General features: G+C 36.8%; 1 protein-coding gene across 1 annotated transcript; it reads left to right on the top strand.

Annotated features, from left to right (window-relative positions):
• The first annotated feature begins 7,821 nt into the window (after positions 1–7,821).
• LOC131775292 (uncharacterized) lies at positions 7,822–9,790 on the top strand. The gene is made up of 3 exons (XM_066166667.1): positions 7,822–8,184; positions 8,793–8,963; positions 9,201–9,790. Exons 1-3 carry the CDS (start codon positions 7,929–7,931, stop codon positions 9,515–9,517), a joined length of 744 nt encoding a protein of 247 aa, XP_066022764.1. The 5' UTR covers positions 7,822–7,928; the 3' UTR covers positions 9,518–9,790.
• The last annotated feature ends 7,467 nt before the right edge of the window (positions 9,791–17,257 follow it).

Below are 17,257 nucleotides of genomic sequence, written 5' to 3'. Positions count from 1 at the left end.
CTCAGCAAATAAAGTAGGTGATGTGTAGTAGTTTTCAACATACAAACACCTACCCACATTCAAATAAGGTTGCATGAGCCTCATGACTAAGTCATATGTTTTGCCTTTAGCACTGGGTGGTTCTTGGTTTACACCAGTGTAAATTTCAAACCTACAACAATAGCCATTACTTGAGTCACACAACTGGTATGACTTTACACCATACTTATCTGGCTTGTCTGGATTGTACACTTTGAAGTGCACTTTTCCTCTGAATGGAATCATTCCCTCATCTATGCAGATATTTTTGCCTGGCTTCCAGACATCTGAAAAATTCCCAGTGACAACACTGTATCGTTGCTTGAGATAAGACAGAAGAAAATTCAATAAACTTTGAGTAATATTAAAAAAAAAGTAAGCAAAATTCAAGAAACTGTGTATGACGAAAAAAAATTAACATTTTTGCAGCGATAATAATTTATTTGAACTACATTGTCGACGACTCATTAAAAACTGTCAAGCTAAAAAATATTTAGCGATCAATTTTAAGTATTTGGCGGAACAATGCAAATTCACACCGCATTTTATTTGGTCTGTTTGTCCTCACTGTCAACTTGAATTTGTATTGTAGCTCTGAAGCTTTTGAGGTTCGAGCAATTCATTTGAATTGCGTGTGCTTGACGTCTGTGAATTATGCTCATTGTGACTTTTGCGCAAAATGGAGCCGTGTAAACTTTGGTGGAACAAGTAGAAGGAACAAGGAAGTTCTTGTCTAAAGTTGATGATCGCTTTGGCTTGAAACCAGGTGTTTCTATGGTAACCATAGCTACCATATTGTTTTAAAAGAAAGCACTTTTACCTCAAAAGCAGTGAGGGACCAAGGAGCTTTGCATCTTGAGAGTAAGAGTTTATCATATTGAAAACACCGATGAATGATTTGAGTAATACTTTCCCTGGAAAATATATATTCTTTACGAAAAGGTTTTTAAGCCGCGGCTCCTTTAATTCTGCATACCAAAGAAAAAAGGTTGGCTTCACTCCCAAATAAGGGTTTGGTGCGATTTTAAAAGAAAACTATCTTGAGGTCTTTTTCAACGAAAGCAGATTATCGATACTCGAGGTTTACTAACTGAACCTTTACATGATTACTTCTATGCACCACAAAAGTTCTGATAAATAATATGTTGCTCTGTTTATCTAAAAAAATTACCAAAAGGTCGCTAAAGTTTGAACCCCGTCCAAAATGTTGAATGTGTTAAGAACAACTTAGAAAGAATTATTCATCACATATAGTTTGGAAGCCTTGTATTTGAATTTTTCTTGCCCTTTTGGCTACTGAACTTTGTAGATGAATAAAGGGTTTAAACAATCTTCGGGATTTTTATTTCATAACTGAATGAGGATAATCAGCAGCTTATAAATGTTAATTAGCCAACTTCTTAAAGATTGTATTTTTTCTCGCTCATAATGAGACTATGTTATTTAATCTGAACTTTTTGTCGAGTTTGAGTCGTTGTCACTTCACATTTGGAACCAAGATTTCGAAATGAAGATTTTTAATGCTTGAACATTCGTTCTTCTATGGGGGCGTAAAGTGATCAGGCCTATCAGGAGGACATTTCGAAATGCCTTAAGCAGATCAAAGTTATCATTCCACAGAAACCGAAGGAGCCTTCGAAATTAAAGTTTAATGTTAAGAGTTTTGCTGATCTTCCTTGACGATTGGCATCCTATCGAGCCTTGTGCAAATTGTTTACTCACATCATAAACTAGAAAGTGCCTGAACGAATTTACAGGCAAGGTTTTTAATGTACGTGTAGTATTACACGTACATTAGTAACAAACAAGTATAACAAGTTTTGTTGAGGGAAAACTGGTCTTTTTTCTTTCTATGATCCTATTCTCAATAATTTCAGATTCAGCACAAGCAAAGAAGTATGTGGTGGCTGTTCTGCCATTTAAGATTCGTCCTTTTCGCTTCTACCATGGAGTTTGTCACAGCTAATGATCAATGTAGGACAGAAGCAAACATACAAGGAATGGCACTCGAGGGTCATGTCTTCAAAAGGTGGTCACTGGCAGCTCCTCACCTTTGCGATGTCAAATGTGGACAAGAGATCACATGCCAAAGCTACAACTACAATCGAAAATATCAAATATGTGAACTAAATAACCGCACCAAGGAGGCGAGACCAGACAATTTCCTTTCATCACCCGCTTGGTTTTACATCCGGCGATTGAACGGCAGAGGTAAGAAATCAAATGTCTCTCTATCTGTGTGACTTCTATTTCTCTTAAATCTTCTCCATCCTCAGCCTGGTTCCTTCTCACCTGGAAGAGCTAAGAATAGGAAGTAAATATAAAACATATCTTTACTGCAGCTCCCTTAGGTTCTATCCCTGAATTACCGGCGCTGTCTTGTCACGAAATAAAGGCGAGTGAAGGTAAACACACCATAAGCGGCAAGTACTGGTTAGATCCAACTAGGAAAGGAAAGGCAAAACTGATTTACTGTGATATGGTTAACGAAGGTAGGTCCTATAACTTTGCTTCAGTTATTTTATTTTGTGGCGAGTTATCAGTATCATGAAATTATTATAAATTATACCATTATTGATATCATTATCGTAATATTTGGTTTGGATCAGTTCTAGCGTGGATGCCTCTCTCAAGTTGCTCTAACTTACTCCCATTTTAGATATGGATGAATGTAAATTTAACATCAGTGACTGCGACGTGAATGCAAACTGTACTTACAAATGCACATGTAAAGTGGGATACGCCGGCGATGGACGCTCGTGTTCAGGTAGTTTTAATATTTCCATATATAACTAATTTTTGTTAATCGTCTCATAATTTTATGCAGTGTTATCCATGCATGTTTATGCATGAGTTACCACGATCTACATATTTTGTTACACATTTTGTAGGAAGAGGAATTACATGACCATGGGTCATAAAAATGATAAAGTGCAAAATTTATCGATAGTTTCTCAGATATTTACGAGTGTAAAGGAAATCACTCTTGTTACGTGAATGCTACATGCACGAACACCATAGGATCGCACGTTTGTACTTGTCACCCCGGATATACTGAAAATGGAAGCGACTGCTCAGGTACTTAATGCGTTTCCTTTGTAACCATTTCCATAAGAAAGAAAAGCACTATCATCTTTGCAAGAGTTGTTTTACCAGCATACCTTGTATAAAAAGAGATGAGTGTAGGCCTGAAGACAATGGCGATAATGACACCATTGTATTCAATAAACATTCAGTGGTAAAATCTCAACTGGCAAAGGAGACTTGATGGATAGGCTTACAGGATTGGAACTTGGGGAAACCGAGAAAAAATCTAGTAAGTGCTCACGTCTAGTACCACAAGACAAAGACTTCTCAGCTTATGCCCCGCAACTTTTCTCCAATTACATTTTTTTTATGTTTATGATTTTTCAGATATTGACGAGTGTAAAGGAAATCACTCTTGTCACGTGGATGCTGCATGCATGAACACCCTTGGATCACATGTATGTCAATGTCATGCTGGATATACTGGAAATGGAGAAAACTGCACAGGTAAATTTAATCTCTTCTCTACAATATAGTAGAATAGTCCTGCATGATACGTTCAACTACAGTGCTGCACCATCCAGTTGCGTTGCAAGACAATCAGACAATTTATCACTAAGAAACTCGGTCATTTTTTCCTCACGTGTTCACCTCCTCGAGTGTTCAAGTCGCTATCTTATGAGAATATAAACAGTTGTAATCTCTTGGTATCGAGTTGAACAAGAGAAGAAAAGTTACATGACCGCAAGCAACCATGTACTATTTTGATTATCATATAAACACAATAGGCCTTTACTGAGAATGAAAGGTGACTTTTTTAAAGAATGATATGATTGGTTTCACAATCCGCGAAAAAAAACCGTAAAGCGCGTCGGCGATAAGGGTCAAGATGAAAAAATGCGTTGAACCATTACAGAAACAGACAAAGGGCGTAACTTTCTTTTCACAAAATTCTTAGTTGACTTTTTCCTTACCGAAAGAAAAATATTTTCATGTAAAAGACAAAAATAGGCCTTTACTGAGAAAAAAATAGAATTTTTTAAAGAATAAAAGTAGAAGTTTCACAATCCGCGAAAAAAAGTCTACCAAGAAAGGCTAGCAAGGCTAATCTTTGACGATTAATATACGACTACAGTTTGGAACGGTGTCTAGAGAGAGATTCCGCTGCAGTGGAAGTTTTTCAGTTTAGTCTAAATAAATAATTAATTTGTCACAATGATAAATAACGTTATGCTCTTTCGCCACATAAAAGTTTAAAAAACGAATGTATATCTCACTCGTGTAACCACTAACGTTGTATAATTTTTCTTTTCTTCCCCATTTTTTTAGATATTGATGAATGCCAAAAAAATACTCACAATTGTCACCTGAACGCTACTTGTCAAAACATGAATGGATCCTTTGTGTGCACCTGTTTATTTGGATTTAACGGAGATGGACGGAACTGCACAGCTAAAGGCCTTTAGATTGTAATTGCCTCGTTATGACTTTATTTGTTTGCTTGTGTTTTTATTTTTAACTGTTTGTTTAATTTGTACGTACCTTCTCTGTTTGTTTGTTTTGATAAAGTAGTTCGTTACCCTTGCTTTAATATTTTTGACCAAAAAAAGAAAATGATCCCGATTGAAAGCAAGAGGACGAAATGCACTCAATGCTCAAAATAAGGAGGTTTATAAATGTATCATACTCCAAGAATCGTGATTGAAAGCCTACCATTTCTCAGATATTGACGAATGTGCAAGAAATCTTTCTTGTCATGTGAATGCTAACTGTACCAACACAATTGGATCACATGTATGTACATGCCACACTGGATACACTGGAGACGGACAAACTTGCTCAGGTGATTTTGATAACTTTCCTTCAATGTCCAAAAAAGTCCTTTTGACCGTCCTTTGCTGTTCTTTCTATACATACAATCCCAGCTACTCAAAGTGGGAGGTAATCTGAAACGTCTTTTTAGCTTAAATTAAAAGGCCGGAAGTAGTCAATCATTTATCCTGAAACTCATCCCCTATTAAAAATTGTGGATTGTTTTGTTTTTTCCCATATCCTTTGAGATTAGATTTGCAGTATTTTGGATAGGTATTCATTATATCTTGATTCACCAAAACATTTTTCATCATAACATCCAACTCTGGGTTGTGACGTGGTGCACTTGATCCCCATCAGACATTGACGAGTGTTCACAGATGAACATCTGCAATGAGCACGCCTCCTGCTGACTAATTACTTTGTAATAGTGTTTATATGTTGAGGAAATGGTTGGGTTGAAATATAATACAAAGACTTGCTAGTAGATAGTTTTATTACAGTTTTTATTCTGTGTAACGTAGGGCTGAAAAATAAACTAATAAGAGCTCCGCTTTTAGGCTTGGCTAAATCTATATATTACCCAGGGCTCCTACAGTTGTACCTATAATCTTAAATACATTGGGGATGGTCTCTCCAAATCCATGCCTTATATATTTCTAGAGATGGTACTGACTGAACTCACAGTAAATAATGTTGAGTGAATGGTTATTCTTGTTTGGCAATGTAACAAATCACGTTAGTTTTTAGTGCCTTTAGTTTGCTTGGAAACATCATTCGACAAAACATTGGGGATAAAGAAAGATAGATTTGATTTTTTACATCATATTTGTGGACTTGATGTGCATTGTTTTTGTCCACCAGGAGAGAAAATAATTTTTTCTCAATGATGCATAACTGTTTTGAAAATTGAATTATATTGATGATGTTCAATTAAACAGATTAGTCTGATTGGTTAAAATCGATGTTGATCGCAGTTACGATTTTCTCACTCTGACCTAATAAGGTGATTCCTCAGCAAAAAAAAAAGTCATCTAACAATTGTTTTATTGTTTCCTACCAATGGCTGTTTCGAAAAATGCAATAAGAAAGACAGGTCACCTTGCTTGTTTGAGAGAAACGACAGGCCAAATTTACCTCATTTATGCCTCTACTAGCAATTTTTCACGCGCGTCATTTCAAGATACATTTTTCGGTATCGGGAAGCAAGGGTTTTCGAAGAAAAGATTAAAAGAAAAAACTTAAAAGGTACAAAGTCTCGAGCGTGTGGAAAATTTGATATGTAATTTGTGGAAATTATTTATATATATTAGTAATTATTATCACTCAAAACGTTCCTCACGTCGTTTTTTTCAAGGTAATAATTTTCATCATCAAGTAACGGGCTTTGTGCACGCTTTTAGCTATGTCTTCTTTTTTTTTTTGCCTTCGACAATTTAAAGTTAGTTAAAGGGCAAAATTTGTGCACAAAAATTATGTAATGAAAAATAGAGGTCACCGCGCTCGTTCAGGAGCTAAAGAGCATTGTACCTGTTTGCATGGTCCATTTATTGAAAAATAATACCGTGTTCTCGGAGTGCGTGCGCTTACTTGGCTTATTACATGATTTTTATGCGCAGTAAAGGATGCCCAGTGCAATACTGAGGACTCACCTTTAGACTGATAGCAAGATTCAGTTTGTTTTGTTTATTTAAATAGTAATTAATGGAAGAACATTTGTCCAAATAAGGAAAACGTAGACAAATTTGAGTGTAGCCGACGAAACTACGAGCATAGCAACTTGACTTTTTACAACGCGAATTTTTGTCAGATGCACGATTTGATTGGCTATTAGGAAACACTATCGTCCAGAGCATGTGTTGGGGAAATATTAATCATTTAATATTAAAATATTAAACAAACAACAGTTACCTTTGATAGAAATAGTAGAGATTATAAGTTTTGAGCTGGATGAAAAATTAAGAAAGATGTTTTTTCGCCTTGTAACGAGCGTGGGATAAAGAAAAATTCTGGGTCTCCATGAGGAATCTTCCTCATGGGGGAACTCAGAATGGGGTATAACCTCAGCTTGCGGAAAATGGGGGTTGGCAAAATGACTTGAGCTGATATATAAGATTTACCAACTAAAATGTTTTCTGCACGTAAAAAAAACAGATTTTAATCATATGTTGAGACGTTGATTACATTTTACCATTAGAGGATAATAAACATCTTAAAATATTTTTCGTTATAACTAATTTGTACAATGGTTTAAAGACTACTGGAAATTTGCGCTTAACTTGGTTTTTTGTGGATATCAACGGCTGTGCCAAAAGTCCTTGTTTGAACAAAGGAACTTGTATTGACAAAACCAGCAAAGAATGACAGACCTGTGGAATTGGGTTTAGTGGCATAAAATCAATTATGAAACAGACAGCCAGATTTTCCCCTTTGTTTGGCTCGTAACGTAGTGGGATGTTTCGCTCAAAAAAGAAACTTTTACTTCCAATAGAAGCACACAACCAATAATGATAAACCTATTGGATTTTCTTTCAGATATTGACGAGTGTGCTCAAAATACCCACAACTGCAATATGACTGGTAGGGTCAGTAAAAATAAGCCAGGATCATTTAGATGCAGTTGTAAACCCGGGTGTACTGTAGACGGACACAACTGTGAAGGTTTAACAAGATCTCTCCGGCATAACCTAGTTAAAAATTAATGCTTACGATGAGTGCATAGTCTGTTATCTGCATAAAAGGTAGCTATCAGAAAATGTTTCCCAATTCAGTCTTCAAATGAGAAGCGAAATTTGCAAAACTGCTCACAAAACACAAGGAAGAGACAAGGCATTTACAGGTTTTTCATTGTGGTCACAGATGCGATGAAAATGCAATCATTTCCTCATCTGCTTTTCTCTCTTGGTTGTGTTGAGCTGCGAAGCTCGAAATGAGATCACAAAAAAGGGAGAAGCCTGCCAGGAATATTATTTATGTCAATGGAAGTTTTGGTGTGATAGCGTAGGCCCAGTGAGTATCAACTAAACAATCTTTATCCATGTATATACACATATAGTTAACCCTCTTCCGTGATGACCATTTTCTTTTTTGCAGGATTCATCAGGAATTCAAATATACTGACAATAAATGAATCTTACTTGGCCTATCTTCATGAGTTCCTGGTCCCTGCCGTCGGAAATAATTCCCACTGGTTGCTATGCTACCGCGCCTCTTTACATGGCTGGGAAGGAAAGGACTTCCACACTCGTTGTGATGGAAAGAAATATACCGTAACAGTTATAAAGAAAAACCAGTATGTTTTTGGAGGCTACACTGACGTTCCATGGGGTAAGTAATTTTCGCCATTTGCAACCCCGCGATCACGATTCCATCCCAAACCACTTAACCTATCGATGTCTCGTCCAACAAACAAACAGACTCAAAAACACGGTCTTAGCTTTCCTTTGCAGCATTCGAAGGGATTCTAAGATTATGTCATTACTTCGTTCCTCTTCGCCGCCTTGTCAGTAGTAGTATGCGAGCAATTATTTACAAACGTGCGCTTCCGTTTTCGGAAAACCAAAGGGTTCGAATGTTAACATGAAAACTACAGGGAGACTGCTCGGCTTGTGAGTCTAGAATTTTAAAGCATTTTGTGTGAAGAGTGTAAAGACACGCGTTTTCAATAAATCAATCCCTCCAAATTCATGTCAGAACTTTAACTGAAGCCTCACGATTCAATCTGTTGGACACGAATTCTCATATTTCTGCCATGGTTTTCGTATGATGATTTTAACCAGGGTTACTAACATCAAGATAAAGGACTTCTGAAAATGGGTATCATAATCCTAACTACGAAATATTGAGCAAGGAGATAATTTCCTTTTAATTCTAATGATCTTTTATCCGAGAAAAAGGAGGCATTCATGGCTAACGGATTCAAAATGTTTTCTTAGCCGATTGTCCTCCGGGAGCAAGAACAAAGGACCCGTCATGTCGCTGTTGTGTATTTCCTTTCGAGTATGGAGGCCATACATACCACAAGTGTGCAGGGAAAATACCGGGAATTTTCGGGGAAACGTGGTGTTCATTCGATGCTGTCTACAATGGTGACTGGGCGTCTTGTGGTAAGGAGGAAAGTTATTCTCCATAATTTATACTTGTCAGTATTTTTCTCTCCCGCTTGTTTCAGTTTTAATACCTTCATGACAAAAATATGCAAAGAATAAGTGTTTGCTTAGTTTCTTTCAACTTTGGCTGTATGTTATCAGCACGTTTCTGCAGCTTTAATTGAGAAAATAAGTAAGCTACGAAAAAACAACCTCTAAAAAGGTTGTAATTTTTGTTTATTGTCTTGAATGTAGATAAAAATCCTTATAAAGGATATCGCAGGACAGATAAGGCTTTTATTTATTCGCTTGAAAACAAAGAAGGACTGGCGCCGTTTAAGAGTATGGTGAAGCATGATTCCCAAGCCATTTATATGGAGATAAGCCGTGGTCCAACATTTGGTGGAGGCTTCGATATTCACATCGCTAACAACGCAGGTCATAATGTTCATTCATACACCAAGTTTGGTCACTCCTTCTTGGCTCCAAGTGAGGTAAAAGAAAAGGATACAGTGTTAGCTTGGAGTTTAAGATTTACTCCCGATGAAGTAGAGGTGTTTTATCTTTCTTAAAGCTGGGCTCACGATGCCAAGTCTATATGTGTCTCTATACCAGGTACTTAAACCTCGCATTGTCTCTGCCGTCTGATAGGGAATATTATTTTGTAACAGCAACTGTAAGGCGAAATGCTAGGCGATAACTGGCGATGGATTAACATGCCGTCCAGGAAAAGGGCGGCTGCGTGTGATATACAAGGGTGTATATGCAGCAATTGCAGTTACCAGGATAAACTCTAAGGTTATGGGCCACTCAGGCTCGACTCATGCGCAGACTTTTGATTATGTCTAGCGGGCATTAGATTTCTCTGATCAGTTTGTTGTTGATATTATTATTACTGCATTCCTAACGTGAAATTTGTGGTTTGAACTTTTAATTAAGTTTATATGTCTAATTAAAACAAAGTAATCGAAAAACATTTTAACAGGGGCGAAAAACAACTTTAAAAAATCTTACGGAATAGTTGGTAGGGTATTGTAAGTTATTTTAGAGGCGTAAAACTACGACACGTCACATAATTATTTTGGAATCTTAATATTTACACGTTTAACAAAGTCGGGTAAAAATTAGAAATCTTCGCGAGATACTTTCTCGGGAAAGCAGTTATGTGGTCGTTACCACCAACTCCTATGACAGCAGGGGAAAAGTTTTCGTCTTTTCTTGGAGATTTTTGCTATTTTTGTTAATTTCTTTATAGGTTTTACATTACCCAAAATGCCAATTATTCTTAGGGTATTTGCTTCTAGCTCAACACAGTTATTAAAAAATAACGCTTCAGAGGTGATCATGAACGCTGCACAACGCTTACTATTGTGATAATAAGCTTATGAAACAATGAACGTAGCGCTTTATTTCCCTTTCATTTGTTTTGGTTAATCATAATTTGGCCTAGTTACGTTTTACGCACCAAGATTTATTGTGCGGTTCTACTTGAACTAAATTGGCAACTTATATCAATAACAACTTTAGGGAAACAACGCGATAATAAAACAAAAACACTAGTCTAGAAGCTGTCAGCTACTGAAGGACTTCATGTTTAACAAAGACCTAACAATATGGCCAAAAACTTTTTAAATTAAAAGGTATTTTTAACTCAATCTAAACTCGGCTGAATCTGTTGATATTGCGTGACTCTCGCAACTGCAGAGGGAAACGCCTGCCTCTATATCATAGGGAAAAGCGATTAAACTTTTATTTATCAATGCTAAGTGCGTGAAAACTTTTTTAAAGTGTCTCATTTTATGGCAATTCATAGTGTAATTACTTTAACTTTTAATTTTAATCATCACTTAGTGGACAGGGAGGAATGTGTAACTACAGTGCAAACAAAGTATACTAAATGACTAGCAGTTAAGAACACACAATTCTTCATTGATTTTGTACATTGAACCGGCAATAATACTTTTTTTCCAATTGCAATACTTTTATTAGTTCGCATGTCATAATCTGGCAAAGGTGGAAGAGAGCCCTTATTATAATTTAGGTTTAGTGCTCAAAATGTTGTCATTAGCAGCATCTGCTATCTGTGACATATTTTATCTTACACAAAATACTGAGGTGCTGTATGAAAGGAATAAGAACTTAGCGGGATCTCCATTTGCTGTTCATTTTGTTTAAAATGCGCATAAACCATATTAATAAACAGCTAAAGTGCATAAGCCAGTAAATGTTTCATCAAGTACGATAGTTTAAATGACATCACCTTACAGATAGACAACATCTCTTTTTTAATTAATGAGTATGAGAGAACCAACTGTGATGAAAAAAAGCAAAGAAATGTACCAGATTAGAAACGAGCTTGTAATTTGCGAACCACTTTGCACCTCACTTTTAAGGCGTTTTCAGAAAGGAGTTTATGATGTACAGCTTGTATGATAAAATTAAAGTAAAAAGGATCCAAGCACGTTTCAAGAAATACATTCACGCTAAGAAGTGTGCAGATAAGAATTTTCTTCATTTTGTAGGTGTGTGAATTTCCAACGCATTTTTCTGAGTTTGCGTGTCCTGACCTCGAACTTGAATGCTATTGGGGTTTTTATTCTGCTCTCAAGTTCCATTCAAATTTATTTGCATTATGTGTGTTTGACACCAGTCATCATCATTATTTTCTTGACGACTTCCTCGATCGAGGTCGGAGGAAAATTCATGGTAACATTGCATAGAAAGGTTCTGTGAAGACCGAAAACAAGGAAAACAAACTGTTACGACTGAGAGCTTCTTGTTTTGATCGGTTGCTTTAAAAGAGACAATTGAATGAAGTGGATTGAGGTTTCAATTAGCCTGGTACAAATTTATCAGGCACCCGCGCTTCAAATGGAAGCGACGTTACTGAAGCTTTTTTACATGGAACAGCCATTAAGACGCCTGAGTGTACGAAGAGGTGACGTGTAGAGACATTCATTGAGGGTAAAAATATATCATATTAACGGTATCTTTTATCAAACGGTAGGATATCTTAGGATAGACACTGGCTTTAAAAAAATTTGACTGATATTTCATTAAACGACTCAAAAAGCTTATTCAGACGGATCAGTTGACAGCTATGCCACTTGCATGATGCAGGATCGTGATAACAAATGAAGACCTTTTTTTTGAGAAAAACCTTTCATCTTTGCCATTGTTCATGGATTCTGTAAAGCAAACGTTGACATAGCTTTAAAGTCCAGGGCGTATTCGGTTGAATTCGTTGCCGGCTATTTCCTCTCAGTTTAGCACCCAAAACAGGAACAGGAAGTTATTTCTCGATGCTATTATCATTTTGATTTAAAACCAACTGTTGTCACCATAAACATCATGCTACTATACGTGTTAAAAGAAAGCACATTTAACTCAATTGCAGTCAAGTGTCTAAGACCATGCGAATGGAAAGATAAGAAATCATCTCTGTAATTGCAGAAAGGAATAATTTGAATAATACATTCTCGGAAAACATTTAAGTGAATATTTCTAGAACTAAAATTGAAGATGTTTATGTTTGGGCTTCGGTATACTTTTCTTTAACCTCAAAATTGCCTAAACTTAAAAATGTCACTTTTGTTTCGAGCCCATGTAAAATTTTGACATTTCAGCAATCGGGCAAGGAATTCCTTCAAGCGATGAATTACTTTTGAAAAGGGGAAGGAGGATTATTCACCATTGTGTCGAGGTTAACTCCTTGAGTCTGTTTTCTCCCTGTTATTACTTTACAAAACATTTGATTAAAGAGGGAAAACACCTTGGGTTGTTTATTTAACAAAAAAATGTGAATGAACGGCAGTTGGTTTTCTATGAATGTTAACTATAGATTCATCAACAGCGGAGAAGTATTTTGTGGACATTTCGCCTTGTAAAAATCCTCTTCTTGGGGTTTCTGATGGAGCTTGTCACAGCTAATGATCAATGCAGGACACAAGTAAGGATTCAAGGTGTGGCTCTCGAGCATTCCTTCTTCAAAAGATGGTCATTGGTGCTTCAATATGAAATGTGAACAAGAGATCGCGTGCCAAAGCGGTAACTACAAAAGAAAATACAAAATATGTGAACAAAATAACCGCACTAAGGAGGCAAGACCGCAGAATTTCCTCTTAGCCCCTTCATGGTTTTATATACAAGGGTTGAACGTCAGAGGTGAGAACTCAAAAATCTGTATATCTATCTGATATGCATTTCCTTATGGATACGGATGTCCTTCGCAAAAAAAAAAAATTCTAATGCGCCATTTGAAGCATAACTACCATGAGATACAGGTAACAATGGAAAGACATTTCTTCACTAAATCAACCCTCTTTTAGAGAAATCCTGTGGCACACTGATTGTGTAAAACCGTGGTTTGGGTTAAAACTCACGTAAATGACCGGTCCTCACTGATATATTTTTTTCCACGATCATTTGCCATTGAAATTACCTTTAGCGTATGATCGCTAGGTCACAGTCAAAGCCCAATCTAAATTTGAAATTTTCAACCGAGTGTCGAAAGAAATCCGGGGTTGCACTGGTTTTGCTTAACTTTGCTCTGTGATTGGTCCAAACTCGCGCCTCTCCCTCAACCATCCAAATACAAAACCAACATCAGTCACGACTTGATCACCCGCGTTTTCCCGCGCTTTAGGCGGTATTTTTCGTTCTACTCACTGGCCGTTGTAATTCATTTAGTTTTGGTCTTACTGCACTCAATCGAAAAGCACTCGATCAAGTTCAACGTGTAAACTAAAATGTTATGATTTAATATATTTACTCTATTCGTCTGGATCATCGTTTCAGGGAGGATATTAACCGAGCCTGTAGAAAGTTGGCTATCTTAATACACCCAGACAAAAGCTTGGCGCCAGGAACCGAGGAGGTTTTCAAAGCGTTGGTGAATGCACGTGCTGCTCTGCTACATTCTCAAAGATAACACTGAACAAGAAATAGGTCACGATGTCGATGATGTCGCCGGTTTTTTCCAATGACATCATCGATGACATCGCCGATGAAACTTTCACGTCTTCTTTGTGCATTATGATGTTACCAGTCTATTCTTCTTAAACCTTTCACTCTCAAGATCTCATTCGTAATTTTCCCCTTACTGTCTGCCATCCAATTCATACGATGTTAATTGGGAGAATAAGGTATTGGATCAACTGATGATCCCCTAATAAGCACTTTTTCCTTATTCTTATGACTTGTCCGATATAATATCTATATTTTAGGGAGAAATTCTGTCTTGGTTATTCTTGGCAGTTAATGGGTAAAAGCCTCTCAAACTAAGTAAGCTTTGATGAAAGGGTGATGACAAAGCTTTACTAAAAAGAGGGAAATATTGCCGTGACAACGACCCCATGAATACTTTTACAGCTCCTTTCATGCAAGATTTCTTTGTTCTTATCTTGTTTCGGCGTTCGGCTTGAAATCAATAACACTTCGGCTTTGAAGACAATTGGATTAATCATAAAGAGCACAGGATTAACTAACTTAAACAAGAAATCGTGTTTCAATCCATGAAAATATTATTATGAAAAAAAATGTAAAAAACTAATCTGTATATGTAGTCTTCATTTTTCTTTCCTGCTATCCGATTTTAAGGCAAAGATAAATTTGAAAATCAATTTTTAAAAAATTTGTGTTCAACGCTCCGCAATTTAGAGATTAAAGGTGGTTTGAAATTGATTTCCGAGACACCTTCTAACTATATACAAAGCGCTAGAAAAACACATCTTTCCTTCTTCACAGTCGAATCAGTTTCACACATTTGTTAACCAATGGAATAAAAGTTTGAAATGGCGGGTGGTCTCATAGCAATCTCTATTATTATGCGAAAGTTATCAGAAAATCCTGTGAAACAGTTTTTAGGCCAGGGCTCGGAAAATCCTCGCTAGATTCTCCCACAACTTTACGAGTACCTTTTTTTGAGATAATGTCTTGCTGTTGAGTGAGTTTTAACAAACTAAGTGATGTTCCCTAATTTCCAAACCTTAACGTCTACAACGATGAAATCATTCGTTTGAATTAAATTCAAGATGAGCGAGTTTTCAGCTGTTGTTTGTTGAAAGAAAATGTTATTCATTGAGTAACGCAGGCATAATCGCAGAAGCAAAAAACAAACTCCGAGTGCATTGGCATTGTCCACGTCATTGCTAATGATAATCAAAAAGTTTATAAACATTGACAAATTGTGGCCGATTGGTTAACATGGTGATTTAAGTGAAGGAAGATGTAGTTCAAGGGAATGATACTGAATACGCGGAGAAACAAAAAATTCCGAGTTCTCCTAATGAGAGCCAAACCTACGACCTTCCAATAAATAGTCATCAGCTCCACCACAGACATAGGAGACTCATGGCGAGCTAAGCCGTTTAATTAAGTTCATGGTCACAAACTCCCCGTATACTACGAAGAAAGGAATATCGATATGTGATGCTTATGTCCAATGATGATGTCAATGAAGATGATAAAATTCAAGCCAGGTGATCTTGTTCATTGAATGACTCAGGCAAACTGGGGAAAAAAAAAAGAACTTCGAGTGCTCGAACCTACGACCTTCCAGTTGGTTACTTCAGACGCGCTTCCACTAAGCCACGTGAAAAGCTAAGCCGTTTAACTAGGACGGTCTATGATGATAAACTCTCTGCATACGACGAGGATAGAAATGTCACAATGGCGATGTAAATAAAGACGGCAAATTTCAAACCGGGGATTTTTGAAGTGAATGAAGATGTTACTTAATGAAGACACAAACATTCTCTGAGAAAAAAGCCCTGAGTGCCTCCTCGACCTTCCGATTAGCTCTTCGAATACTCTACCACTGAGCTGTAAGAGACTCCTTTGACTAGGTTAGTGGAGACAAACTTCCCGTATACTGCGAGTTGAGAATGTGAATATGTGGTGCTTTCCTCCAATGATAATTAGTAAAGGTAGAAGATAAATTTTAAGCCAGGTGATTTACGTGAAGGAAGAAGTTATTTAGTAAATTACGAAGGTATATTTGAAGGAAAAAGAAACTCCGTATGCTCTCAATAGGTAGGAAACCACAACCTTCCGATTAGTACTTCAGACTTTCACCACCGAGCCCCAGAAGACCTGTGTCAAACAAAGCCGTGTAAAGAGGTCCATTGTGATAAATTGCTGCAAACTGCGAGGATAGCAAGCAGGCCTGGCGAGTTAGGTTATAAAATGTATTATTCAATGTATGGCAACGGCACACTAGGAGAAATTTGACAAATTTCAACAAATCTAGAGCAAAATTTATCTTTCAAATCGGCACTATTGTTCCCCACGGTGTCAATGCAACGAAGGCTTTTCATTTTACTGGTTCATTCTTTGTTTTTCACGTTGCCATTTTCCCACCAACAGCGTAGCTACAATTGTTTTTAATTTAAACCAAATACAAGCCGTAATTCCTTTATTCGCTCTGATAAAGGACTCAAAACGTCAGCTTTAGAAACTCTTCAGGTGGCCAGTTTATTCAGTTGATGAAAACAAATTATGTTGCAATTCACCACGTAACAAAGATTATCAATGACGGACTTTTAATTTATTTTTCATTCGAACCCTCTGCTGCAATAAACTAGATCCATGTATCCTGTAGCCATTATCCGTACTTGAACTTTGTTTCTCCTAAACATTAAATAATATTTTGAGCTGCTGTTACTACACAACAGGTAATTTATGGCTGGAATATTAGCTGACTACTCGTATTGCCGAGAGCAACATCGATCGAAAACATGCAAACGTTAATGGATGTTAAAAAAATTTACTCCTGAAAAAAAAAAAAAATGAAAATAGAGAGGCAATTCTGTTTAGAAAAGAGAACGAAAAACCCCAGTATTCTTATTAGGGAAGTTCAATCCCTGTTCTTTGACAAAATTTGTCATTGAATAATATTCAGCTGATTGTATGACGTATGACATCTCAATTTGTGTGGATAATGACATAGTTACGATTGTAATTTGGTGTTAAGAAGCACGAGTAAATTTTTCAAAGACAGCAAAATTGCAAGAGCCCGTAGGGCTAGTGCAATTTCTGGTTATTGAAAAATTTACCGGTGCTTATTTATGCAAAGGGAATATTTTCTCGTTCACGCCAAATTGCGTGAGAGATCATGTTACTTGTTAATAATTCATATGAAAAAGCATCCCGGAAAGTCAAGACAGACGAAATTTTGTCGGTGCGCGCGCGATTTGTAATTTTCATTCGTGTTACATGAAAATTCACTCGTTTTCAGCCAATAAGATGCACGTAATTTTTTCTGTGTATATCATTATCAACTATGTTAGAGGCAGGTTATTGCTGGTGAACAA

The sequence above is a fragment of the Pocillopora verrucosa genome, chromosome 5, assembly GCF_036669915.1.
Source record: "Pocillopora verrucosa isolate sample1 chromosome 5, ASM3666991v2, whole genome shotgun sequence".
Lineage (NCBI taxonomy): Eukaryota > Metazoa > Cnidaria > Anthozoa > Scleractinia > Pocilloporidae > Pocillopora > Pocillopora verrucosa.
Note: the sequence above shows the minus strand (reverse complement) of the source record. Positions and strands in the feature narration are given on the sequence as shown.